The 27,060-nt window shown below is 37.3% G+C and overlaps 1 protein-coding gene across 6 annotated transcripts in view; it reads right to left on the bottom strand.

Moving 5' to 3' along the window:
• The window catches only part of VPS13A (vacuolar protein sorting 13 homolog A), a 206,911-nt gene that overhangs the window by 154,023 nt on the left and 25,828 nt on the right, over window positions 1-27,060 (bottom strand). For 5 of the 6 annotated variants that reach the window (XR_009447628.1, XM_059656963.1, XM_059656967.1 and 2 more), the window contains exons 2-9: window positions 21,948-21,991; window positions 21,020-21,062; window positions 15,664-15,759; window positions 15,291-15,392; window positions 9,254-9,363; window positions 8,531-8,590; window positions 3,489-3,548; window positions 3,196-3,276 (exon numbers count right to left, since the gene is read on the bottom strand). Coding sequence is in view for 5 of the 6 variants with exons in the window: in XM_059656963.1 (XP_059512946.1) it covers window positions 3,196-3,276; window positions 3,489-3,548; window positions 8,531-8,590; window positions 9,254-9,363; window positions 15,291-15,392; window positions 15,664-15,759; window positions 21,020-21,062; window positions 21,948-21,991 (596 nt within the window). In the remaining variant the exon portion in view is untranslated. The remainder of the gene's footprint in view (window positions 1-3,195; window positions 3,277-3,488; window positions 3,549-8,530; window positions 8,591-9,253; window positions 9,364-15,290; window positions 15,393-15,663; window positions 15,760-21,019; window positions 21,063-21,947; window positions 21,992-27,060) is intronic. The other variant, XM_059656964.1, reaches the window with a different exon arrangement.

Genomic DNA, 27,060 nt, shown 5'->3' with positions numbered 1-27,060 from the left:
ACACTCAAGACTATAAGAAAATACTACCCAAAGCTATCTACAGATCCAATGCAATCCCTCTCCAAATTCCAATGGCATTTTTCACAGAAAAAGCACAATCATAAAATTTGTATGAAATCACAAAAGATCCCAAATAACCAAAGCAATCTTGAGAAACAAGAACAAAGCTAGAAGCATCACACTCCTTGATTTCAAGCTCTATTACAAAACTGTAGTAACCAAAACAATGTAGTACTAGAATAAACACAGACACATAGACCAGTGGAACAGAATAGGGAGCCCAGAAATAAGCCCATACACATATGGTCAATTAATTTACAACAAAGATTAAATTTGGGAAAACTGGATAGACACATGCAAAATAATAAAACTGTACCAATATCTTACACCATAAACAAAAATTAACTCAAAACGGATTAAAATTTGAATGTAAGACCTGACACCATAAAAATCTTAGAAGTAAATATACATGGTAATCTCCATGATGTTGGACTTAGTGATGATTTTTTGGATCTGACACCAAAATTAAATGAAACGAAAGCAAAAACAAGTGAGACTACATCAAACTAAAAAGCTTCTACACAGCAAAGGAAACCATCAACAAAATAAAAAAAAATCTACTGAGTAGGAAAAAATATTTACTATTCATATATCTGATAAGGGGTCAATATCCAAAATATATAAAGAACTTATACAACTCATACGTTAAAAAAATAAACAACCTGATTACAAAATGAGCAGAAGTTCTGAATAAACATTTTTCCAAAGAAAACATACAGATGACCAACAGGTACATAAAAAAATATCCAACCTCACTAATCATCAGGGTAATGCAAATCAGAGTACAATGTAATATCACCTAATACCTGTTAGAATAATAATTATAAAAAAGACAAGATATAACAAGTATTTGAAAAGATATGGAAAAAAGGAAACACTTGTGCAATGTTAATGGGTGCAACCACTATGGAAAACAGTACTGAAATTCAACATAAAATTTAAAATAGAACTCCATATGACCCAGCAATTCCACATCTGGATACTTACCAAATAAAACAAAAACACTAACTCAAACAGATATGTGCATCCATGTTCACTACAGTCAAGATATGGGAACAACCTAAACATCCATCGACAGATGAATAAAGAAAACGTGGTGTGTATATAAATATGTAACAAAATATCATTCAGCCATAAAAAAAAAAAAAAGGAAATTTTGCTATTTGAGACAACACAGGTAGACTTTGAGGGGAGTACACTAAGTAAAATAGATGGAGAAAGACAAATATTGTATCTAATATGTAAAACCTAAAAAAAAAAAAAAAAGACAAACAAGCTCATAAATAAGAGAACAGACTGGTGGTTGCCAGAGGCAGGGGGTGGGTGGTGGCAAAATGGGTGATAGGAGTCAAAATGTACAATCTTCTAGTTATAAAGTAAGTATTTATTTTACATACAACATGGTGACTATCCTATCTAATAAAAGAGAAACATGGTAATTGGCATACGACTGCTACCCTTCCCATTGGCTAATCAGGGCAATATGCAAATTAACTGTCAGCCAAGATGGCGGCCGGCAGCCAGGCACCTTGAAACTAACATGAGGCTTGCTTGCTTCAGTGACAGAGGACTCCAACGTAACAAACATAGAAGCTAAACAAAACCCCAGAAACCTGCCAGGCTTCAGCCAGCAGGATCGCAACGTAAGCAAAAGCCAGAAACCTACTTTCAGCAGAGAAGGCCTAAGAGCTGGAGCCAAGCCTCAAAGCTAAAGCTGGCCCAGAATAAAAAAAGGAAAAAAAGAAAAAAAGGAGCAGTTGTGAGCTTCAGTCACCCCCGGCCTGAAAACAGCCCTCAGCTCCTCACCCAGACTGGCCAGGCACCCCAGTTGGGACCCCCACCCTGAAGGGTGTGTGACCAGCTGCGAACAGCCATCATCCCCTCACCCAGGCTGGCCAGGCACCCCAGTGGGGAACCCCACCCTGATCCAGGACACTCTTCAGGGCAAACCAGCCGGCACCCACCCATGCACCAGGCCTCTACCCTGTATAGTAAAAGGGTAATATGTCTCCCGGCACCGGGATCAGCGTGACAGGGGGCAGCGCCCAAACCCCCTGATCGCCCTGCGACTGTGTGTGACAGGGTGCGGCGCCCCAACCACCTGATCGGCCCTGCTCTGTGTGCGACAGGGTGCGGCGCCCCAAACGCCCCCCCAACGGCCCTGCTCTGTGTAGGACGGGGTAGAGCCATAACCTCCCCATCGGCCCTGCCCTGAGTGTGAGAGTGGCAGCACCCCAACCCCCTGATGGGCCCTGCTCTGTGTGTGACAGGGGTTGCGCCCCAACCCCCTGATTGGCCCTGCTCTGTGCGTGACAGGGTAAGGAGCCCCAACCCCCCTGATGGGCCCTGCTCTGTGAGTGACAGGAGGAAATGCCCCAACCCCCTGATTGGCCCTGCTCTGTGCATGACAGGGGGTGGCGCGGCAACCTCCCCATCGAACCTGCCTTGAGTGTGACAGGGGATGGTGCCCCAACCCCCCAATCGGCCCTACCCTGAGCATGACTGAGGGTGGAATCACAACCTCCCAATCGCCCTGCTCTGTGTATGACAGGGGCGGTGCCCCAACTCCCCAATCGGCCCTGCTCTGAGCCTGACCAGGGGCTGCACCTAGGGATTGGGAGCAGGCCTAAGCCAGCAGGTCGTTATCTCCCGAGGGGTCCCAGACTGCGAGAGGGCACAGGCCGGGCTGAGGGACCCCCCTTCCCCCCGAGTGAACAAATTTTTGTTCACTGGGCCTCTAGTAGTTAATAATACTGCATTGCATTTGAAAGTTACTAAGGGAATCTTACAAGTTCTCATCTCATAAAAAAACCATTTTGTAACTGTGTATGGTGAGAGATGCTAACTAGAATTATTGTAGAAATTATTTTGTAATATATACAAATATCAAATTGTTGTACACCTGAAACTAATATAATATTTTATGTCAATTATTAAAAAACAAGGTGTGTGTTTATACATGGTTGTATACAGGTACATATATTCACCTATTTTCTGTAAATTCTGCTAATTGATTTTGCCTGAAAAAAAAATGACCACTGACTACAGTACGTTAGGTAAATGACAATGAATAAAACTTTATGCAAAATATATCAACAAATGTGTATATACACATATTTTTAAAAAGTTACTTACCAATGAATCATCATAACTAGTAAGATAAAACATCCGAGACTTCACATTCCAATAAGCAAAAAGGTTATCCAATCGGATTAACTAAAAATAAATAGTTCATTATTTGTCTCATTTTCTTTGAAAGATCATAAACATATGCTATTTTCAGAAGCCTCAAATAATTGAGTCATATAACAGAGTTAAGCAAGTAAACACAATTTGCATAAATCCATATTATATATTACATTAGCTTTTCTAAAAGTTTCTTTTGTCAACTCAATGAGTAGACAAAATATAGTATTTATTTATTTTACCTTACGAAATAGTTTCTCAGTTTCATCATGTAAACATGGAGCCCAGTTTTGATCAGTTGTCTGGAATAAGAAAGGCAATAAATGTGTCATTTCCAAGTGCTATGTGGCAGAGTGATAAATCCTATTAATTACTCCCTACACCAATTTCCCATGAAAATGTCTTTGAAAACATAACATTCAAGAAATAACTGAACCACAAGTATCTGCTTTCAATGAGCTCATTATTGATTGAAAAGCAAAGACATAAAGAAACCATTACAATCAAGTAAGTGCCACTACAGAGGTTAAATATACAATACTGGGAAAATATAGTAGATAGTATCACATAGAGGGCTTTTTAAAACATGGATTGCTGGGCCCATTCCTGAGTTTCTAATGGAATAGGTCTGGGCTGGGGAACAAGTTTCCAAGGCCCTGCAAAGGTGATGGTCAAAATCACTGCTGTCACAATCACCAATGGTCTTCACAATGCTAATTACAACAGCTAATTCTCCATCCTTATCCATCCTTTTTTTCAGCAGAGCATTTGACATTTTACCCCACCCAACATTACTGAGTAACTTTTCATTTGGCATTTCTTAGAGTAGACCATGTTTTGTTTAAAAAAAAAAAAAAGTCATACACAAAAAACTAATGAATACAAAAGCAAGCATGTAAAGAATACAGCAGTTAAATGGAATGAATTATAAATTACATGTGGCAACATAGATGTCAAACACATTGTAAGGAGAAAAGGGGAACTTAATAGAAGAATCACATAAAATATTTATGTAGCTTTTCAAACCCTACCAAATACTATATATAATTTTAATTGCTATATTATATAAAAGTGTAAAAACTTAGGATGTTTATCTCCGGAGCTAGAGGAAAGCATAGCAGTAGAAGACAAAGGAATTTAAACTGTATTCATAACAGCTTATTCTTTTAAAGTATTTAAAACTTAAACAAATTGACAATTTTACCAATTTTTCTTTCCATTAAAAGTGAATGTTTCATAATTCTGTGTGCTCCTAGACTTGTAAAATTCCTCAATTTGAAAAATTAGACATAAAGTATGCCACTTTTATTTTTTTATAAAAATTAACTCCCTTGGTGTCTACTTTTTATGTTCCACTAGCAATCTTTTTTTATTTACTTTTATTGTTTAAAGTTATTACATATGTCTCCTTTTTCCCAACTGATCCCTCCCAGGCCACTCCCATCCCTAGAACGAGCCCCCACTGCCCCAGTGTCCATGTCCATTGGTTATGCTAATATGCATGCATACAAGTCCTTTGCTTGATCTCTTACCCCCTGCCCCATGCCCTTCCCCTGCTCCCCCAGCACCTCCCCCGCCCCCTACCGTCCACCCCTGCCTTCCCTCTAAGGTTGGATGGTCTGTTCGGTGTTTTGTTGTCTCTGGATCTATTTCTGTTCATTAGTTTATGTTGGTCATTATTTCCCACATATGAGTGAGATCATGTAATATTTATCTTTCTCTGACTGGCTTATTTTGCTCTCCAGGTCCATCCATGCTGTTGCAAATGGTAAAAGTTCCTTCTTTTCAATAGTGGCATAGTATTCCATTGTGTAGATGTACCATAGTTTTTCAAACCCACTCATCTGCTGATGGGCACTTAGGCTGTTTCCAGATCTTAGCTATTGTAAATTGTGCTGCCATGAACATAGGGGGGCATATATACTTTCTGATTGGTGTTTCTGATTTCTTGAGATATATTTCTGGAAGTGTGATTACTGAGTCAAATGAGAGTTTCATTTTTCACTTTTTGAGGAAACTCCATACTGTTTTCCACAGTGAGTGCACCAGCCTGCATTCCCACCAAAAACGCATGAAGGTTCCTTTTTTTCCACATCCTTGCCAGCACTTGTTGTTTGTTGATTTGTTGATGATGGCCATTTTGAAAGGTGTGAGATGGTATCTCATTCTCGTTTTGATTTGGATCTCTCAGATGATTACTGACTTTGAGCATGTTTTCATGTCTCTTGGCCTTCTGTATGTCCTCTTTCATAAGAGGTCTATTTAGGTCCTTTGCCCATTTTTTGACTGGATTATCTTCCTTTTGTTAAGTTGTGTGCGTTCCCTATAAATTTTGGAGATGAAACCCTTATCAAAGATAACAAATATGTTCTCCCATACAGTAGACTGTTTTGTTGATGGTTTCTTTTGCTGTGTAGATGTTTATTTTGATGTAGTCCCATTTGTTTAATTTCTCCTTAGTTTCCACTGTCCTAGGAGTAAAGCTAGTGCTATAACATTTGTATGATATTTTGCTGCCGATGGATTCTTCTAAGATTTTTATGGTTTCCCATCTTACTTAAGTCCTTTATCCATTTTGAGTTTATTTTTGTGTAATGTGTAAGTTGGTGATCTAGTTTCATTTTTTTGTATGTATCTGCTCAATTTTCCCAACACCATTTACTGAAGAGACTGTTTTGACTCCATTGTATGCTCTTGCCTCCTTTTTTAAAATATTAATTAGTATAACAGCTTGTGTCAATTTCTGGGTTCTCTGTTCTGTTCCATTAGTCTATATAATCTGTTCTTGTACCAGTACCAGGCAGTTATGAGAACAGTGGCTTTGTAATATAGCTTGATATCTGGTATTGTGATCCCTCCAACTTTGTTCTTCTTTCTCAGGATTACTGTGGCTACTATTTTCATTCCATGTAAATTTTTGGAGTGTTCGTTCTAGGTCTGTGAAATATGCCGTTGGTATTTTAATGGGGATTGCATTGAATCTATAAATTGCTTAGGGTAGTATAGACATTTTAATGATGTTGATTCTACCAATCCATGAACACAGTATATTCTTCCATTTGGTTATGTCTTCCTCTATCTCTTTTTCAATGTCTTGTAGTTTTCCAAGTACCTGTCTTTTACCTCCTTAGTTAAGTTTATTCCTAGATATCTTAACTTTTTTATTGCAATGGTAAGTATGATTTTTGGGGGGGGTAATTTTATTTTATTTTTTTAATTAAATCTTTATTGTTCAGATTATTACATTTGTTCCTCTTTTTTCCCCCCATAACTCCCCTCCTCCCAGTTCCCACCCCACCCTCCGCCCTCACTCCCCACCCACTGTCCTCATCCATAGGTGCACGATTTTTGTCCAGTCTCTTCCCGCATCTCCCACACCCCTTACCCCCCCAAGAATAGTCAGTCCATTCCCTTTCGATGTCCCTGATTCTATTATAATTACCAGTTCATTCTGTTCATCAGATTATTTATTCACTTGATTCTTAGATTCACTTGTTGATAGATGAGTATTTGTTGTTCATAATTTGTATCTTTAGGTAAAGTTTGTTTTTTTTGTTTTTTTTTTTAGTTTCTCTTTGAGTTCATTATTGGTGTATAAAAAATGCCATAGACTTCTGGGTGTTAATTTTGTATCCTACTACATTGCTGAATTCATTTATTAAGTCTAGTAGTTTCTTTTTACAGAGTCTTTAGGGTTTTCTATGTACAATGTCATGTCATCTGCAAATAATGACAGTTTTACTTCTTCTTTTCCAATTTGGGTGCCTTTTATTTCTTCTTCTTATCTGATTGCTATGGCTAGCATTTCCCCTAAGAAAAAGAACTAGTCTCTGTTTTTTTATATATATTATGTCACAGATGCTCCTCCATTTAAAAAATACGAACTGAAAAATTGTAATGTACCAATAGAAACATTATTGTAAGCTGCCTTTCTTGTATAGATGCCTCGTTATTTGCTTTAAATTCATTTCTGAATTGATAAAATGTGGAAATGTCAGTTCAGCTTTCCCCCCAATATATTTTATCTGTCTATATGAGTTGATGAACCTCTCTGTACAACACTTCTGGAATTTTTAAAAAAAGCACAGAGAAATGTTTAATTGTGTGATTTTTAGGGCACTTATTGGAAATCATGACATCACAGATAGACTTTTACCTAAGTTGCTTAATCTGATTTTTTATAGCCGAACTTGTATGTTTAAATTATTTGTACTAATATCCAAATAATCACCTTGTGTCACGGTTTGTTTTTCTAAGTAAAAAAATATGCTAATTTGAAAAAAAAGGAAGGAAGGAAGGAAGGAAGGAAGGAAGGAAGGAAGGAAGGAAGGAAGGAAGGAAGGAAGGAAGGAAGGAAGGGAGGAAGGAAGGGAGGAAGAAAGGAAGGAAGGAAGGAGAGAGAGAACTGGATAGGGATGCCCATTTTCACCACTCCTGTTCGACATAGCATTTCCAATACTATGTCGAACAGAAGTGGTGAAAATGGGCATCCCTATCCAGTTCCTTTTCTTAGGGGAAATGGTTTTAATTTTTGCCCATTGAGTATGATATTGGCTGTAGGTCTGTCATTTAAGGCTTTTATTATGTTGAGGTAATGATCCCTCTATTCCCACTTTGCTGAGAGTTTTTATCAGTATTCCACATTATAAATAATGATGAGAACACGGTGGCTTGTTTCTTTGTACTTTTCATGACTTATCAAAGTTTCCAAAAGTTTCTCAGAAATTGGCCTGGCCAACATGGCTCAGTGGTTGAGCACTGAGCATCAACCTATGAACCTGGAGCTCATGGCTCAATTCCTGATCAGGGCACATGCTCAGGTTGTGGGCTCGATCTCCAGTGTGGGGCATGCAAGAGGCAGCCGATCAATGATTCTCTCTCATCATTGATGTTTCTCTCTCTCTCTCTCTCTCTCTCCATCTCTCTTCCTCTCTGAAATCAATAAAAAATATATTTAAAAAACAAGTGATGGTAATACTCTTTGTAATACTTTAAGCAATAAAAAAAGAAGAATATTAAAAAAATAAAAATTAAATAAAATAAAAAACAAGTATCAAATATCAATAATTAGCAAATAATAATAGGCCCTCGTATTTTAACTTGAATTTGGTTATTAACCATTTTTTCAAATTTGAAATTACCTATCCTCAGTTCCAATCCAATCCATGTATTATAGGTACTAATTCTATATAGACATCTATTTCTAATGCCTGCATAAATGAATAGCAATTTGTAGTTTAACTACACAATTAAATATGGTTAAATTTATTTTTAAACAAAGTACCTGCATGCTGAGATTTTGAAGAGAAATACCAAATGACAGTGGGTTTTCTTGATTTGTGATCTAAAGAGGAAACAGTACATTTTTCTCAGATTTTTAGTAGTTGAACAAAATTTACATTACAGAATGCAATTTCAAACATTCAAAAACATTTAATACTTTCAAGAACAACTTTTATTTCTATATTTTTTCCTGATATATATTAAAATATTAAGCATCAATGCATTAGTGTTCTAAAATAATACATCTGCATAATGTTTTATACTTTATCAAAAAAAGCTTACAAAAAATGATTGACCCTCATAATAGTACTATGAAAAGCTAATCATTATGTGTTTTAGAGAGAATACATGATCTATTTGAGATCAGTTAGTTAAATCTTGCTCTACTGATTCCTAGACCAGTGCTCTTTCCAGGAAATAAATACCGTATAATTTAAAGTCTCTTAAAACCATAGAATAGCTAAATTCATAATCCCACCTATCACAGGTACTAAGATAGGCATTTTCCTTCATTATCTGATGTTTGAACACTTTAGGGAATTGTAACCAAGGCAGGAAGGACTGCAAATTACAACTATAGTTACAGAAAAGAAAGATTATGTCATTTTCAGCCCTATTCCTTCACTTCCCAGCATCTAATAGATGGGCTACTACAGAGCAGGTTTCCTTAAACAGTGGAATATATATAAATATAAAAACAAGACTCATTTGTTAAAATACTTACATCATCTTCATAACGAATATGGATGTTGGAAATTTTCACTTGAAGATTTTTTATGATCTGAGTAATTAATTTTTCTGTAAAAGTGTCTTGTTTCTCCACCAGGAGTTTTTCTAGAATTGCAAATATTCCTTTTTAAACTTGAATGAAGAATATATTCTATAAATGTCGACATATTGAGGTAATACAAATGCTACCTTGTTAAAGAAAAAAATCTATATTTGTAGATTTGCTTTTCAAAAATCTTCCATACCAAGATTTTCAAAGGCAACTAAGTACAGTGCCGGGAGCCAGTCCATGCTTGCTGTTTCAAGGGACCTGGCAGATATGGCATACTGTTCTTAATATGTTTGCTCACCTTCTTGGCACTATGTGTTTTAACCAAGGTCTCTGAGAAAGGTTGTTTCCCCAGGTAGGGATTTTCCCCTGAAGTTAGGGAGGGAATAAAACCCCTCAACTAAGTGCCAGGCGGGTAATTAATCACTTTAACTACGAACAATCATGCTTAAGCTACATAATCTTTACTCCCTGGAATGGAGATAAGAAACGCCCTAACCTTTGTAATAGAGATTGATAGGATTGAATCAACTGGTATAAATACAGATGTAACAAGACAGCAAGAGACAGAACTTAGAAGTAAGAACCAAGAGAGACAGAACCTAGGCACAGAACCTACACAGAACGTTCTCTAGAGACAGAAGAACTTCGCTGGAGAGAACATGGCAAAAGATCCTGGACTGAACCTGACTACAGAAATTGGCAAGAGAACCTGACTAGAACCTGGTGACTGAACCTGGCTGGAGAACCTGGACAGAACCTGGCTGGAGAACCTAGCGAGGGAACATGGCTACAGAACCTCACTGGAGATCCGAAGCAGAACCTCTCTGGAGATCCAGACCAGAACTTGGCTGGAGAACCTGGCTGGAGATCCTGGCTAGGCTGCTGATCAACTGAACACTGTCTCCGTGTCCTTCCTTCTTCGCCGACTCCGTCCACACCTTTGGGGACCCCTGGACCTGCAGGGGTTGGACCCCAGCAGTACAGTTTTCAAACTAGTTTCGTGTTTAGTGAAACTAAAGCCAACCTTGCAAAATTTATTGGCATTAAATTTTATAAACTTCTCTCTGTTAATTATACCTGAGTACATAAAGATATGGACAACAACCAAGATTATTAAGTAAGAATTATAATAGGCTTATACAAAAAAAGCTAGAGGAAGCAGCAAAGATGGAATCTCCCTTAAAATTAGAGATAACGTCATAAGTTGTCTATGGCTAGGTGTATAAAATAGTTGAATACGATTCTCCTGATGAATACAAAGTAAGAAGATACAAGATATTACCCTCTCTCCTTTACAGCAATGATGAAGGAAGTTCATCAGGTGTTTCATTTTCTAAAACCTACTTGCTATCTCCAGTTTCAATATTTTTCAGGGGAACAGAAACAATAAAAAATTGAGGTTCCTAATTTTTTAATATGCCTTTAATAACCACTAGTTACTACCCCTATTTCCTCCACTTAAAAATGCCAATAGAAGCTATCTCTTTTCCTAAAAAATAAATAAATAAATAAAAATAAAAGCTATCTCTTTTCCTAAAATAAATATATATATATGTAAGAAAAAAAGAGATTAAGAAGACTGAAATTACTTAAGTCACAAGTGAAAGTGGGAACATTTATACTTATTCTATTTATTCTACAGAAATAAAAAGAATGATTATAAGATAGTACTATGAAAAATTTTTACTAACAAACTGTAATACCACATGAAATGGACAAATTCCTAGAAAAACAAAATCTACCAAGGCAAAATCACAAAGAAACGGAAAATCTGAATAGTCAGATAATTCATAGAAGATCAAATCAGTAATCAAAAATCTCTTGACAAAAGAAAGCTCTGGACCTCATGGCTTCACTTGTGAACTCTACCAAACATTTAAAAGAGAATATCAATCCACTTCAAACTCTTCCAAAAAACTGAAGAGAAAGGAGTATTTCCAAACTCAATATGAGATCAGCATTAATTTGACACACAAGCAAGACAAACATAGCACAAAAAACTATAGATCAATATCCCTAATGAATACTGACACAAAAATCTTCAACAATATGTTAACAAATAAAAAATAAAAGCCCTTCACTTGAAACTAAAGAAAAAATGAACAAATGGGACTACATCAAAATAAAAAGCTTCTGCACAGCAAAAGGAAATCATCAACAAAACAACGAGAAAACCCACTGTGTGGGAAAACATATTTGCCAATGACATATCTGATAAGGGCCTAATCTCCAAAATTTATAGGGAACTCATACAACTTAACAAAAGAAAGATAAACAATCCAATCAAAAAATGGGCAAAGGACCTAAATAGACACCTTTCAAAAGAGGACATTCAGAAAGCCAAGAGACATATGAAAACATGCTCAAAGTCACTAATCATCCGAGAGATGCAAATCAAAACAGCAATGAGGTACCATCTCACACCGGTCAGACTGGCTATCATCAACAAATCAACAAACGACAAGTGCTAGAGAGGATGTGGAGAAAAAGGAACACTTGTGCACTGCTGGTGGGAATGCAGGCTGGTGCAGCCACTATGGAAGACAGTATGGAGTTTCCTTAAAAAACTGAAAATGGAACTCCCATTTGACCCTGTGATCCCACTTCTAGGAATATATCCCAAGAAACCAGAAACACCAATCAGAAAGGATATATGCACCCCTATGTTCATAGCAGCACAATTCACCATAGCTAAGATCTGGAAACAGCCTAAGTGCCCATCAGTAGATGAATGGATTAGAAAACTGTGGTACATCTACACGATGGAATACTATGCTGCTCTAAAAAGGAAGGAACTCTTACCATTTGCAACGTCATGGATGGAACTGGAGAGCATTATGCTAAGTGAAATAAGCCAGTCAATGAAGGAAAAATACCACATGATCTCACTCATTCATGGACAATAGAGACCATGATAAACTTTTGAACAATAATAGATACAGAGGCAGAGCTGCCTCAAACAGATTGTCAAACTGCAGCGGGAAGGCCGGGGAGGGTTGTGGGGCAGGAGGTAGGGGGGTAAGAGATCAACTAAAGGACTTGTATGCATGCATATAAGCATAACCAATGGACATAAGACACTGGGGGATAGGGGAGGCTAGGGGACTGTCTAGGGCGGGGGGAAAAAAAATAAAAAATAAAAAAAAATAAAAGCCCTTATAAGGATTGCACACCATGATTTAATACAATTTATTCCTGCAATGGAAGGATGGCTCTATTTATGAAAATCAATCAATTTAATATACCATATCAACAAAATAAAAGAAAAAAACAAATGATCATCTCAACTGATTAAGAAAAAACATTTGACAAACGTCAATATCCATTCATAATAAAAACACTCAATAAACTAGCAATAAAAGGAAACTAATTTAACATAATAAAGATCACAGGTGAAAACTCACATCATACTCAATAGTGAAAGTCTGAAAGCTTTACCTCTAAGTTCAGGGAAAAGGTAAGGATGCCCACTTTTGCCACTTCCATTCAACATAGTATGGGAATTCTAGTCAGAGTAATTAGTCAAGGGAAAATAAATTAAAGGCATACAAATTGGAAAGGAAAAAAATAACATTATCTCTGTTCACAGATAACATTATCTTACATAAAGAAAACCCTATATAACTCCACACACAAAAATTGTTAGAACTAATAAACTAATTCAGCAAAGTAGGAAGGTACAAAGTCAGCACAAACAATTGCATATCTATTTCCAATCAATAGACAATCTGAAAGTAAATTACAAATATAATTCCCTTTATAATAGCATCAAAAAAATAAAATACTTAGGAAACAATTTAAAAGACATAAGTAAGTGGAAGGACATCTCATCCATATCCATGGATTGGAAGATTTGATATTGTTAACACATCAATATTGCCCAAAGGACTCTATAGATTCAAAGCAATCGGTATCAAAATAACAATGACATTTTTTGCACAGAAAAAAAAAATCCATCATAAAATTCATATGGAATCTCAAATAATCAAAATAATCTTGAAAAGGAAGAACAAAGCTGAAAGAATCACACTTCCTACTTGCAAAACTTATAACAAAAGTATAGTAATCAAAACAGGGTGGTATTGACCAATGAATAAACTAAAAATCCCAGAAATAAATCTTCACATACCCTCAAATAATATTTTTAAAAGAGTGCCAAGACTATTCAATGGGAAAGAACAGTATTTTAAAGAAATACTGTTGAAAAACTGTATATCCAGATATTCACACGCAAGAGAATGAAGTTGGACCTTTATCTAACAAAATATAAAAATGAACTCTAAAAAATCAAAGATTTAACTGTAAGATCTAAAACTATAAAACTCTTATAAGAAAACATAGGAAACTGGATTTGATCATAATTTCTTATATATGATAACAAAGGCACAGGCAACAGAAGAAAAGCAGACAAAATGAACTTCATAAAAACTTTAAAATTTGGGGCCTTGTAGACTATCAACAGAATAAAGATGCTACCTACAGAAAGGAATAAAATTTGCAAATCACATATCTAATAAGGGATTAATATTCAGAATACGCAGAGAACTCTGACCACACACCCTTCCCCAAAAAACACAATTAAAAAATGGGAAAATACTTGAATAGATATTTCTCCAAAGATATAGAAATGGCCAGTAAGCACATAAATGGATGCTCAAATACTAATTTTTAGGGAAGTGCAAATCTACACTACATGATACCATTTCATCCCCATTAAGATGTTACCATTTAAAAAAAAAAAACAACCCAGAAAGTAAGTACGTATGAATGACCACACAAGATATGAAAGAACTGTGACAGAGAAGAAAAAAATAATTACAAAATGTTGCCAGGAATTGCATTAAATCTCCTTTATATTTTTTACTTGTTTGTCAACAGGTAAAAAGTTAATATTGGGTTATATTTTTTATTCTAAAAAATTAATGTATGGCAAGGATAGTGAAATCAGTATATATCTACCTTACTTTTAAGATGCTTAACTTTTAAATGAAGGATAGAGAAGATAAACACATGACTAGGTTAGGAAAATGACTTTATTTTAGAAGCTAAGAAAGGCTACAGTATATCTCCATGTTAAGAAGAAAGATTCACTAGAGGGAGAAGTTAGAGTCTGAGTAAAAATAGCTGATGATGCTGCATGCAGCACAAGTAGAAAGGAATTAGATTTCTGCAGGACATCTCTTCTGCCAACAAAAGAAGGAGTTGAAGTAATGGACCATTTGGTCTAGGTTGAATTGGAAAGGATGTGAAGCCAGAAGATAAATAAACAGATTTGGGAAAGTATCCTATATAATAAAAGGGTAATGTGCAAACTGACCCTAATGGCAGAGCAACCACTGGACAAGTCACTATGAGGTGCACTGACCATCTCTTGGTCCTTTTCCCCAGCCGGCAGGCTCCAATCACCTGATGACCACCCATGGCAAGGGTGGGGCCAGCGAGTGGGTGGGAACAGCCAACTTCTTGGTCCCATCCCCCCATGGATCACCCAATAGTGAACGGGAAACCGGGAGCGGGTGGCGGAGGGGAGTGGGGCTGGCTGCGGGCAGCTGGGGAAGATGGCCCTGATTGCAGGCCAGGCCTAGGGACTGTACCTGTGCACAAATTTCATGCACCAGGCCTCTAGTAAATATATAAAGGGACTCAGCATATCCAAAAGGTGACCTGATATAAGGAGAATAAAAAGGAAAAGGCTAGAAAGGTAAGAAAACACACTTGATCCAATTAAATATTGCAGTTAAAAACTAACCTTTCCCTTATAAGCTAGGTATATTATTTTCCCTAAGATAAATGTCTAATAGATAAAAATTTTTATAAACATGATAGAACAAATTAAATGCATTAAAATGCCCCATATAATAAGATTCTCTCATATTTGTTAAGTAACCTCAGTGCTTCCAAAGAAAAATAATATTCAAATATGATCAATATTTTGGTCTTTTCTCCATTTCTTATTTCAATTATTCTTTATTTTATTTACCTTGATTAGCTACTTTTTGTTTGGCTTCTTCTATTCGTTTTAGTTCCTGCTGCTTTGCTTCCAAAAGTTGCTTTTCTTCTTTTAAAGAATCATATTTTATTACTAAAGGAAGCATTAAAAGGGAGAATCTTAATTACCTTAAATTTAAATGTACTCATTCCAAAAAACATACAAGAAAATAATCACTAATTCCAGGCATATAAAAATTTAGTGTGAAAACCAATTTAATTCAATTACTTAGCACCAAATACATATATTTTTAAAAATCACAAAAAAATCCCCCAAAATATTTTGAATACAATAATAAAATATAAAGATTTTCCATCTACAAAAAAAGAGTAATTTAAATTATAATGTTTAAAATTTGACTTACTAGAAGAAGGCACGATGAGTAAATAAATGTTTTCCAGTACAGCTACAACTGGTTGAGTATAAAGGTTTTTCCATGGAATTTTAAGATTAAGGTTACCTACATTAAAAAAAAAAAAAACACACAAAAAAATATATTCATTTAAACTACATTTACTGTCAGCCTATTTTCTGTCAGACATTAGAAAAGATTACAAGCTCAGTCACTCTATAGAAAACTACTTTACAACCAAAAATAAGGCTTTGTGGTGGAAATTTGAAATTATTTGTATTAATCAATATTGTTGGAAAATCTACTAAATGATATCCTAAATATTTATGGTTATCTGTACCACAAACATACTAATATTCTTCTTCCATTAACCAACAATCCTTTTCATTATAACTTAGAATATCCCCATTCTTCCTCTAAATCTCTATAAGAAGTACTTTCCTTATACTTTAAAAAGATTATCTACTTTATATGTTTATTTTTCACATGTAAAGATTATACACACGGTTTAACAATGGGAATGCGTCCTGAGAAATTCATCATTAGGTGATTTTTGACACTGTGCTAACAGAGTGCCCTTACACAAACCTCAGTGGTCTGGCCTACTACGCAGCCAGGCTATACAGTATAGCCTACTGCTCCTAGGCTACAAACCTGTACAAAAGGTTACCATACACAACAACACAAAAGCCAATCAAGCACAAGAGAAAATGATGCAATCAGGAGCCTGAGTAATATGAGACATATGAGGCTGCTGATCTATGAGCATAAGACATAAGAGGCTGCTGTCAAAGTAACAGCGCATGCTGATTTACAGCAATTTTTTTTTTTTAAGTAGGAAAAGTGTACTCTAAAATAACAATAAAAACATAAAGTATAGCCGTGGCCAGGGGGCTCAGGTGGTTTGAATCATCCCATACACCAAAAGACTGTGGGTTCGATTCCTGGTCAGGGTGTGTAGTGGAGGCAACTGATTGATGTTTCTCTCTCATATTGATGTTTCTTTCTCTCTTTTTCTCTCTCCCCACTCCTCTCTTCATAAAATCAATAAAAAAGATATCCTCTCTCTAAAAAAAAAAAAAAAAAAAAAAAAAAAAAAATCAATAAACATATTTTTTAAAACCACACAAAAAAATATACTCTCAGGTGAGAATTAAAAAAATTTTAAGTATAAAGTATACTATAGTAAGTACATAAAATAGTAACAATCCATTTACTGTCTTTATGAAGTTTTATGTACCATACATAAGTGTAGGTCTTATACTTTTATACTGGAAGTGCAGTAGATGTGTTTACACCTGCACCACCACAGTCACGTGAGTAATGCCTTGAGTTGCAACAGCTATGCCATTACTAGGCAGTAGGAATTTTTCAGCTCCGTATAATCTTATAGTACCATATCATATAAGTGGTCCGTTGTTGACCAAAATGTCATTATGCAGTGCAGGAATGTATGTACAATAATATACATTGTATGATTATTACCATAAGAATACTGCATACAAATATCTCTGGTATTATGGGAAATATTTGAAAATTATTCAAACTAATGAAAATAATTTACGATCCAATAGCAAAATATGTTACAACTCAAATTAAAAAAATATATATTATGTGAGGGGTTGCTTATACTATAGATTCTAGTTTTGTGTATTTAGAAATTTTCCATAATAAAGATTTTTAAGTATTTTTAAATTCCTTAGAAAGTATGAGTCTCTAGATTTAGAAATAGTTGTCATAATTAGGAAAGGGAAAGACTATTAAATATACTATTATCACATTAACTGGTTAGTAATTTAGGAAGGGGAAAAAAATCTACTTAGAGCTATCTCTTTTCATAACCAATGTTATAAAAACCCTGACCAGTGATGCTCAGTTGGTTGGAGCATCAACCCATACACCAAAAGGTGGCAGGTTCGATCCCCAGTCAGAGCTCTCTCACATCAATGTCTCTCTTTCTCTCTCTCTCCCTCCATTTCGCTCCCTTACTCTATCTAAAAAGCAATAAACATATCCGCAGGTCAGGATTTTTTTTAAAAAATTTTGTACAAAATGTAATGAGTCGCAACACATTTGACAGTTTTTTTACAACTGTATCAAGCAGATTTACAGCAATTTTTTTTACACATATACTCACATACATTTTTGTTTACACATATACTCACATACATTAATAATAATAAAAAAAAGGCCCGGCCTGTGTTGCTCAGTTAAGTGTCCACCCATGAACCAGGAGATGGTGGTTTAATTCCGGGTCAGGGCACATGCCTTAGTTGGGCTCGACCCCCAGTAGGGGACGTGCAAGAGGCAGGCAATTGATGATTCTCTCTCATCGTTTTTATCTCTCCCTCTCCCTTCCTCCCCCTGAAATCAATAAAAGCATATTTTTAAAAATTAATCTAAAAAAGTTAATAAACTTAAGGACAGAGAACAGTGACAAAATAGCAGTAATCAAAGAAAAACATACAATTAACAATATAGCATTTTTACCACTAAACCTTTTAACCAAATTTTTTTCTTCTCATTATAAGGTACAGACTACTTACAGGAAATCTGAAAACTTCATAAAAATATAAATGAAAGTAATTCCAAAAATCTCCTACATTAAGAACTACTTTCAAAACATGTACATATGAATAATTATATTTGATATATGTGGAATTCTGTACTCCAAATGAGGAAAACTTTTAAAGATCATAAGATTAACAATCCTATCTAATAAAAGAGTAATATGCAAATTGACCATCACTCCAATACACAAGATGGCCTCCCCCATGTGGTCAAAGATGGCCACCACAAGATGGCCCGCATGGGAGGGCAGTTGCGGGGAACCAGAACTGTAGGAGAGGGCAGTTGGCAGCGACCTGGACTGCAGGGGAGAGCAGTTAGGGGTGACCAGGCTGGCAGGAGAGGGCAACTGGGGGCCACCAGGCCGGCAGGGGAGGGCAATTAGGGGTGACCAGGCTGGCAAGGGAGGGTAGTTAGGGGCAATCAGGCCAGAAGGGGAGCAGTCAGGCGTCAATCAGGCTGGCAGACAGAAGCAGTTAGGGGCAATCAGTCAGGCAGGCAGGCAGGTGAGTGGTTGGGAGCCAGCAGTCCTGGATTGTGAGAGGGGTGCCCAGCTGCCTGTGGATCAGGCCTAAACAGGCAGACAGATATCCCTTGGGGGGTCCCAGATTGGAGAGGGTGCAGGCTGGGCTGAGGGACACACACACACCCCGTGCATGAATTTCATGCACCAGGCCTCTAGTCCTATATAATAAAAGGGTATTATGCAAATCGACCAAACAACAGAACGACTAGTCACTATGATGCACACTGACCACCTGGGGGCAGACACTCAACGCAGGAGCTTCCCTCTGGTGGTCAGTGCGCTCCCACAAGGGGAGCTCTGCTCAGCCAGAATACGGGCTCACGGCAGGAGCCTCTCCCACCTCCGCAGCAGTGCTAAGGAGGTCCAAGTGCCAGCTTAGGCCAGCTCCCCCCAGGCCTAAGCCGTCAGTCAGACATCCCCCGAGGGATCCCAGACTGTGAGAGGGCACAGGCTGGGCTGAGGGACCCCCCTGAGTGTACGAACTTCATGCACTGGGCCTCTACTATCCAATAATAGCAAGGGAACAATATGTTCCTATAAAACTGGTTGTGTTGCTGTACCACTCACTTGGAAGCATTACTTTTTTCATTCAACAAATAATGTGCCTATCAAATGCTAGGTATTTTGCTAAGTGGTATGAATACAATAAAAAATTAATTCCACTTCTCAAGAAACTTATTGTCTAGCAGAAGAAAACAATAATGATATTAAAGAAAGACAGGTGCTGTGTTAGGGGTATGCAAACAACACCTTAAATGAGTCTCAAAATTATCTTATGTATTTGGTACTTAATGCAGTATATATTCCACTATCTTTTTTTTTTCTTTAGCTTTTTCCAGGGAACAGTGCACCTAAGTTTCAAAGCACACAAAATAGTTCTCCATTACTAAACAGTTTTCCACTATCTTATATTAACACTGAACATTACCTTTTATCATTGTTAAATATGGTGAGGAATATGTTCACTGCAATATTTTTGTACCTTTGGAAATACAGGATCACTACAATTTCCAAATATGTATTCATTGGATTATAACACTACCATAAAAAATAAATGCGGTCAAATCAACATGGATTATAAGAAATCTTTACTGTTAACTACGAAGAATATGAAATCGTACATATTCCATGATTACAATTAAAAGGTACACATGTAAAAAATCATATAGAAATATGCAAAAATAAACATGTTAGGTGGAAAACAATGGGCTACATGTTTTCCCTTCTTATACTAAAACATCTTTAAATTAAGGGAGAAGAGAGATCCTCTGAGTCTCAGCAACATTAAGATAATGAAAATTTTCTTAGGCAAATGGTCTAAACCAACCATAAGTGCACAAAATTATGAAGACATTAATCATGTAATTTAGATGAGCTTTCAAAATACCTTGTTCCCCCACTGACTCCAATATGTAGCAATAACAGTCTATAAATCCTACTACACAAACTTATCTGTACAACAAAGTATATCTGTATACTTTCAAATCTTAATTAATGACATACCATCTTGCATAAAATTTAAAGCAATAAAATTCAAACAGTAATTTAAACAATAAAGTTAAAACAATAAACCAACATAATTTAAGAAACCAAACACGTTTTTATTAAGCATTTTAAAACATCATATTTTAATTAGCTTTTGCCCAAGCAATAAATATAAAATGTTTGACTTGACTTGGGGTGGTGAACACACAGTACAGTGTACAGATGATGTGTTATAAAACTATGCAATGGAAACCTTTGTAATTTTGTTAATTAGTGTCACCCCCAATAAATTCAATTTTAAAAAAGGGGGAAAATGTAAAGTATGAACACCAGTAAAATAATACAGGCCAAGAACTAGCTCAATATTCAGGGCAACCTAGAAAACTTCCAGAGTAGAAACTCAATTTCTGATAGGTCCCTGGGTCACATTGTCTGGCTGACCTAGACCCTACTCCTTACACCACATATCCATGGCCAAATAGAATATAGCAAATATAACTAGTCAGAAACCTAAAAAACTGAGGGGTTATATGCTTTCTAGTAACACCTTAGCTCTCAATTAACTCATTTTTAATATCTAATAAGGCATATAATTTCATACATATTAGACAAAATATAGATGGACCGTACAATATTTTTGTCATATGATTAAGCTCCATCTAGATAAAAACACATGATTACTTACAATTAATGCTCAAAAACATTAAAAATATCACATAATAAGGATACCAAGCATATTATTCTGGTTGCATGTCCAGCAAGGGGAACGTTCAAACAAACACAGCTTACCTATATAACCAACTTTAATTTTAAATGGTACATCCAGTTGACTCTACAAAAAATACACAGATGTAAAATATTAGTACATAACAGGTGACTACTTTTTTCTTCCTAGAATTATTTAAAGGGTTTAAAGTTACCTTCCCTTTATCTCCAATGCTTATTTAAATTTATAGATATGTGTATGTCAATATTTATACCAGCATTGTTCATAAAAGCCAAAAGACAGAAACAATCCAAGTGTCCATCAACAGATGAATAAACAAAATGTGGCATATACATATGGAATATTACTAAGCCATTAAAAGGAAAGATGTTCTGAAACATGCTACAACATGGATAAACCTTGAAGGAATTACAATGAGTAAAACAAGCCAGACAGAAAAATGACAAAATAGCTTAATTCCATTTATATGAGATCACTGAAATAGGCAAATTAATAGAAAATACATTAGAGGTTACCAGGGTCTACAGGGAAGTCTAGGAAGTTGTATCTTTTATGGTTACAGAGTTCCCTTTGGCATAATGACAAACTTCTAGAAACACATACTGGTCATGGTTGCACAGCACTGTAAATGTAATTAATGCCACTCAATTCTATAGTAAAAAATGATTAAAATGGTATAAAATACTGAAGATGACTGGTAAAATGAAAACATAGAGAAACTAATAACATTGTATATCAATTATACTTTAAAAAATAAATGTTTTTAAAAATAACATCATATAAAAAGAAACATTAGGAGTATTTTTATATGGAGAAAATTACACACTCAGTTTGTGCTTTTAAGGAGAGTAAGAATTCATTTTGCAAAATTCACATTTTACAAAACTTATTTTCAAAAAATTTTCTCAAAATTAAATGATTTAAAGTGACAAAGTAAATCAGGAAAAAGTCTATAAATGCACTAACAAATTTCTTACAGTCAAAACCTACCAGGGCATTTTCTTTAATTTCAAGGTTCTTCAAGACCACAGCTCCTAAAAAAAAGTTATTAAAAATAAAGTTGAAATATTCAAATATTTTTCATTTTAAAAGTTAGATATACTTCATCCCTAAAATGTCATATTAAGAAAAAATAATTACAAATAATATACATAAAACAGAATTCAACTATAATTGTATTAGCTCACCTTCATTCTTCAACTAGTCTAAGACTGTATGCTTGACCAAAATGTCATTTGTTGTAAATTATGACTTCCGAAGTTGTAGTTCCATGTTTTTAGATTTTAATCAGAATTATACAAATAATTAAAAAATCTAGCAAGGTAACATGATATACAAAAAAATACACAAAAAATGAATTGTATTTAAATACACTCCCAATGAACTGGAAAGAAGTTTTTAAATCCAAAATCATCAAGATACAGAAACAAACTTCCCAAACTGAAATGCTAAGAGAAAAATAAAAGAAAAAGTAATGAAACAGAATATCCAAGAATTGTAAGACAATTGTAATAGTTGTAGCATATGCATAATAGGAATACCAGAAGGAAAAAAAATGAAGTACTAATGAATGATAAATTTCCAAAGTAAATAAATGATAGACACCAAACCATAGATCCAGGAAGCTCAAAGAACACAAAGCAAAAAAAAACAATACACCCCAAAAAAATCTACATTTAGGCATATCATAATCAAACTGAAGAAACCAAATACTAAGAAAAATGTTGAATATGAACCAGAAATCCCACTCCTGGGTATACACCCAAAAGAAAGAAGAACATGCTATCACAAAGATACCTGCACTCCCATGTTTATTGCAACATTATTCACAACAGCCAAATGTGTTATCAACCTAAGTGTGTACATCAACAGATGAATGAAGATGTGATACACACACACAGAGAGAGAGAGAAAGAGAGAAAGCGAGAGAGAGAGAGAGAGAGAGAGAGAGAGAGAGAGAGAGAGAGAGAAATATTCAGTCACAATAAAAAAGGAAATCCTGCCATTTTCTATAACATGAATGGAGTTTGGAGGGCATTATGTTTAGTAAGATAAGCCAGACAGAAAGACAAATATTGTATGTGGGATATAAAAAAGTAGACTCAGAAACAGAGAGTAGAATGTTTGTTACTAGGGGCTGGGATGTGGGGGAACTGGAGAGATGTTAAAGTGTACAAACTTGCAACTAGGAAATGAGTAAGTTCTGGAAATCTATGTACATTATAGTGATTATAGTCAACAATATTGTATTATATACTTCAAAATTGCTAAGACACTACATTTTAAATGTTTTTACCACACACACAGACACACACACACACACGATAATTATGTGGCAGGGTAAAGGCGTTAGCCAAAGCTACATACTGCAATACAGGGTGGGGCAAATATAGGTTTACAGTTATGAATACACAAAATTACCCACTCACAACTGCAGACCTACTTTTGCCCCATCCTGTACATAAATGTATCAAATCAACATGTTGCACACCTTAAATTTATACCATGTAATATGTAAGTTAGATCAACAACAACAAAAAAATCTCCAATAAAAGCAGAGAAAACACACACACACACACACACACACACACACACACACACACACACACACACACATATATCCCAGTAGAGGTACAAGGAATAACTGAATTGAAAAATTCACTAAAGAGCCCTAGCCGGTTTGGCTCAGTGGATAGAGCGTCGGCCTGCAGACTCAAGGGTCCCAGGTTCGATTCCGGTCAGGGACATGTACCTTGGTTGCGGGCACATACCCAGTGGGGAGTGTGCAGGAGGCAGCTGATCGATGTTTCTCTCTCATCGATGTTTCTAACTCTCTATCCCTCTCCCTTCTTCTCTGTAAAAAATCATTAAAATATAATTTAAAAAAAAAAGAAAAATTCACTAAAGAAAGTCAAAAGCTGACTCAAATTGAAAAGAAAGAATTGGCAAACTTGAAAACAAGTTATTTGAAAATACAGAAGAGCAAAAATTTTAAATAAGGAAAAGTGAACAGAGCCTAAAGGACTCAGGGAAAATTATCAAAAGGATGTGTTAAGGAAGTCCAAAAGGAGGAAAAATAAAGAAAGGGGAAGAGATCTTATTTGAAGAAATAATGGCCCAAGCTCCGAAATTTAAGGAAAGACATTAATATCTGAATTCAAGAATCTCAATCAAGGAACATGATAATCAAAGGCAAAGTAAGATTAGAGGCAGCAAAAAAAAAGTGACTGACATATATACAGATTCCTCAATAAGATTACCAGTAGATGTCTCTGCAGAAACCTTGCAAGCCAAAACACAGGGATGATATATTTATAGTGCAGATGTACACTGAGAACATTATATCCAGAAAAACATCCTATCTACTTCAAAAATGAATATAAAATTAAGTCTTCAGATTTAAAAATAATTCTGAGGAAGTTCATTACCAGTAGATCTGCTTTACAAGAAATTTTAAAGGGAGTCCAAGTTGAAAAAGTGTTAGGTAGCAACTTAAAACCATATGAAAAAATATAAAGTTCTACAGTAAAGGTAAATACATGGACAAGTATTAAAAAAGTAGTATTATAATTATAACAACATAGACTGATGAACAGGGACAGATCCAAAAACAGAGAAACAGCAATCAGACTATTAATCCCCAGAGGGAAAGTCGGGGAGGGTGGGGGAAAGGGGAAGAGATCAACCAAAGTACTTGTATGCATGCATATAAGCCAAACCAATGGACATGGACAACAGGGGGATGAGAATGTAAGTGGGGGGAGAGGGGGGGGTAGGAGTTAATGGGGGGGGGGGATGAGGGCACATTTGTAATCCCTTAACTAAAAGAATTTAAAGATTAAAAAATAAAAATAATTAAAAAATAAAAAAGTAGTATTATAATTTTACTTTATAACGCCACTGTTTATTCTTTTACAGAAATTAAAAGACAAGAAATAGAAAATATAAGTCTATGTCAATCCTATATAATAAAATTGACCCTAATAGCAGAACAACTGGGAACGACAAGTCATTATGACACACACTGACCACCAGGGGTCAGATGCTCAAGGCAGGAGCTGCCCCCTGGTGGTCAGTGAACTCCCACAGGGGCAGCTCCGCTCAGCCATAAGCCGGGCTGATGGCTGCGAGCACAGCGGTGGTGGCAGAAGCCCATCCTGCCTCCTCAGAAGCACTAAGGATGTCTGACTGCAAGCTTAGGCCAAATCCCCTGGGTAGCAGGCCTAAGGTGGCAGGTGAACATCCCCCAAGGGTTCCCAGACTGCAAAACGGATGTCTGACCACCAGCTTAGGCACGATCCCCCAGGGAGCGGGCCTAAGTCAGCAGGTGGACATTCCCCTAGGGGTCCCGGACTGCAAGAGGGTGCAAGCTGGACTGAGCGACTTATTCATGCACCGGGCCTCCAATAGGTACATGATATATAATATGTCATTTGTTACATAAATAACAAAGATGGGGAGGCGAACTGTAAAGGACTGAAATTACTGATAAGTTGGTATCAGTTTAAAATATCTACACTAATAAAAGACAAAGATGCTAATTGACCGTACCTTTGCTACACCCATCAGACGATCAGAAGAGTATGCAAATTAACCCAACAAAGATGGCCATTAAATTTGCATACTGGCCCTGACCGGTTTGGCTCAGTGGATAGAGAGTCGGCCTGTGGACTATAGGGTCCCAGGTTCGATTCCAGTCAAGGGCATGTACCTTGGTTGCGGGCACATCCCCAGTGGGGGGTGTGCAGGAGGCAGCTGATCGATGTTTCTCTCTCATCGATGTTTCTAATTCTCTATCCCTCTCCCTTCTTCTCTGTAAAAAACCAATAAAATATATTTTTTTAAAAAAATTTGCATACTGCATGCGGGCGGGACAGCACGATCCGCCACCCGCCTACAGCCATCCTGGCTTCGCTTGTGTGACCCGGGGTGGCAGGGCGGGATAGCAGCGATCGCCACCCGCCCACTGCCATCTGGACCTCCCAGGAGGGCCTGCTCCCGGGTTGCCATAACGATCCACAAGTGGCGATCCGTGAGCAGAAAAGCGCTGCCCACAGGCAGCCCTCAGCAGGGCCTGCACCCAGGTCGCCGTGGCAATCCGCGAGCAGGAAAGCGCTGCCCGCAGGCAGCACCCAGGAGGGCCTGCTCCTGGGTCGCCATGGCGATCCGCGAGCAGGAAAGTGCTGCCCGCAGGCTGCACCAAGCACCATAGTGATCCGAGAGCAGGAAAGTGCGGCCAGCAGGCAGTCCCCCGCAGGGCCTGCTCCCCGGTCGCCATGGCGATCCGCGAGCAGGAAAGTGCGGCCCTCAGGCAGCCCCCAACAGGCAGCACCCAGCAGGGCCTGCTCCCAGGTCGCCATGGTGATCCGCGAGCAGGAAAGCACAGCCCGCAGGCAGCACCCAGGAGGACCTGCTCCTGGGTCACCATGGCGATCTGAGAGCAGGAAAGTGAGGCCTACAGGCAGCACCCAGCAGGACCTGCTCCCTGGTTGTGGTGGCGATCCGGGAGCAGGAAAGCACGGCTTGCAGGCAGCCCCCAGCAGGGCTTGCTCCCGGATCGCCGTGGTGATCCACGGGCAGGAAAGGGTGGTCTGCAGGCAGCACCCAGCAGGGCCTGCCCCTGGGTCTCCTCGGCGATCCGTGAGCAGGAAAATGTGGCCTGCAGGCAGCACCCCACCCTGGCCACAGCTCAAGGGAGAAAACAACACACAGTGGAGGCCAGGAGCCTGAGAGATAAACAGAGGGGCGCCTGCTCCAAGCCTCCATGGTGTGGCTGGGGGCAGGCCCCCAGAAGACACACACACACACACACACACACACACACACACACACACACAGGGAGACTGCTCTGAGCCTCCAATGCGGCTGGGGGCAGGCCCCCAATGGGGAGACACACACACACACACACACACACACACGGGATGCCTGCTCCGAGCCTCTGCTGCCAGACTATGGCCATCAGTAGGACATCCACTGAGGGCTTCCGGACTGTGAGAGGGGCAGGCTGGGCTGAGGGAACCCCACCCCCCAGTGCACGAATTTCGTGCACTGGGCCTCTAGTCTAATATAATAATAGAGGAATATGCAAATTAGCTGGGATACC

Source organism: Myotis daubentonii, chromosome 11 (genome assembly GCF_963259705.1).
Source record: "Myotis daubentonii chromosome 11, mMyoDau2.1, whole genome shotgun sequence".
Classification (NCBI taxonomy): domain Eukaryota; kingdom Metazoa; phylum Chordata; class Mammalia; order Chiroptera; family Vespertilionidae; genus Myotis; species Myotis daubentonii.
The sequence above is the reverse complement of the archived record's forward strand: the minus strand, read 5'-3'. Positions and strand labels throughout refer to the sequence as shown.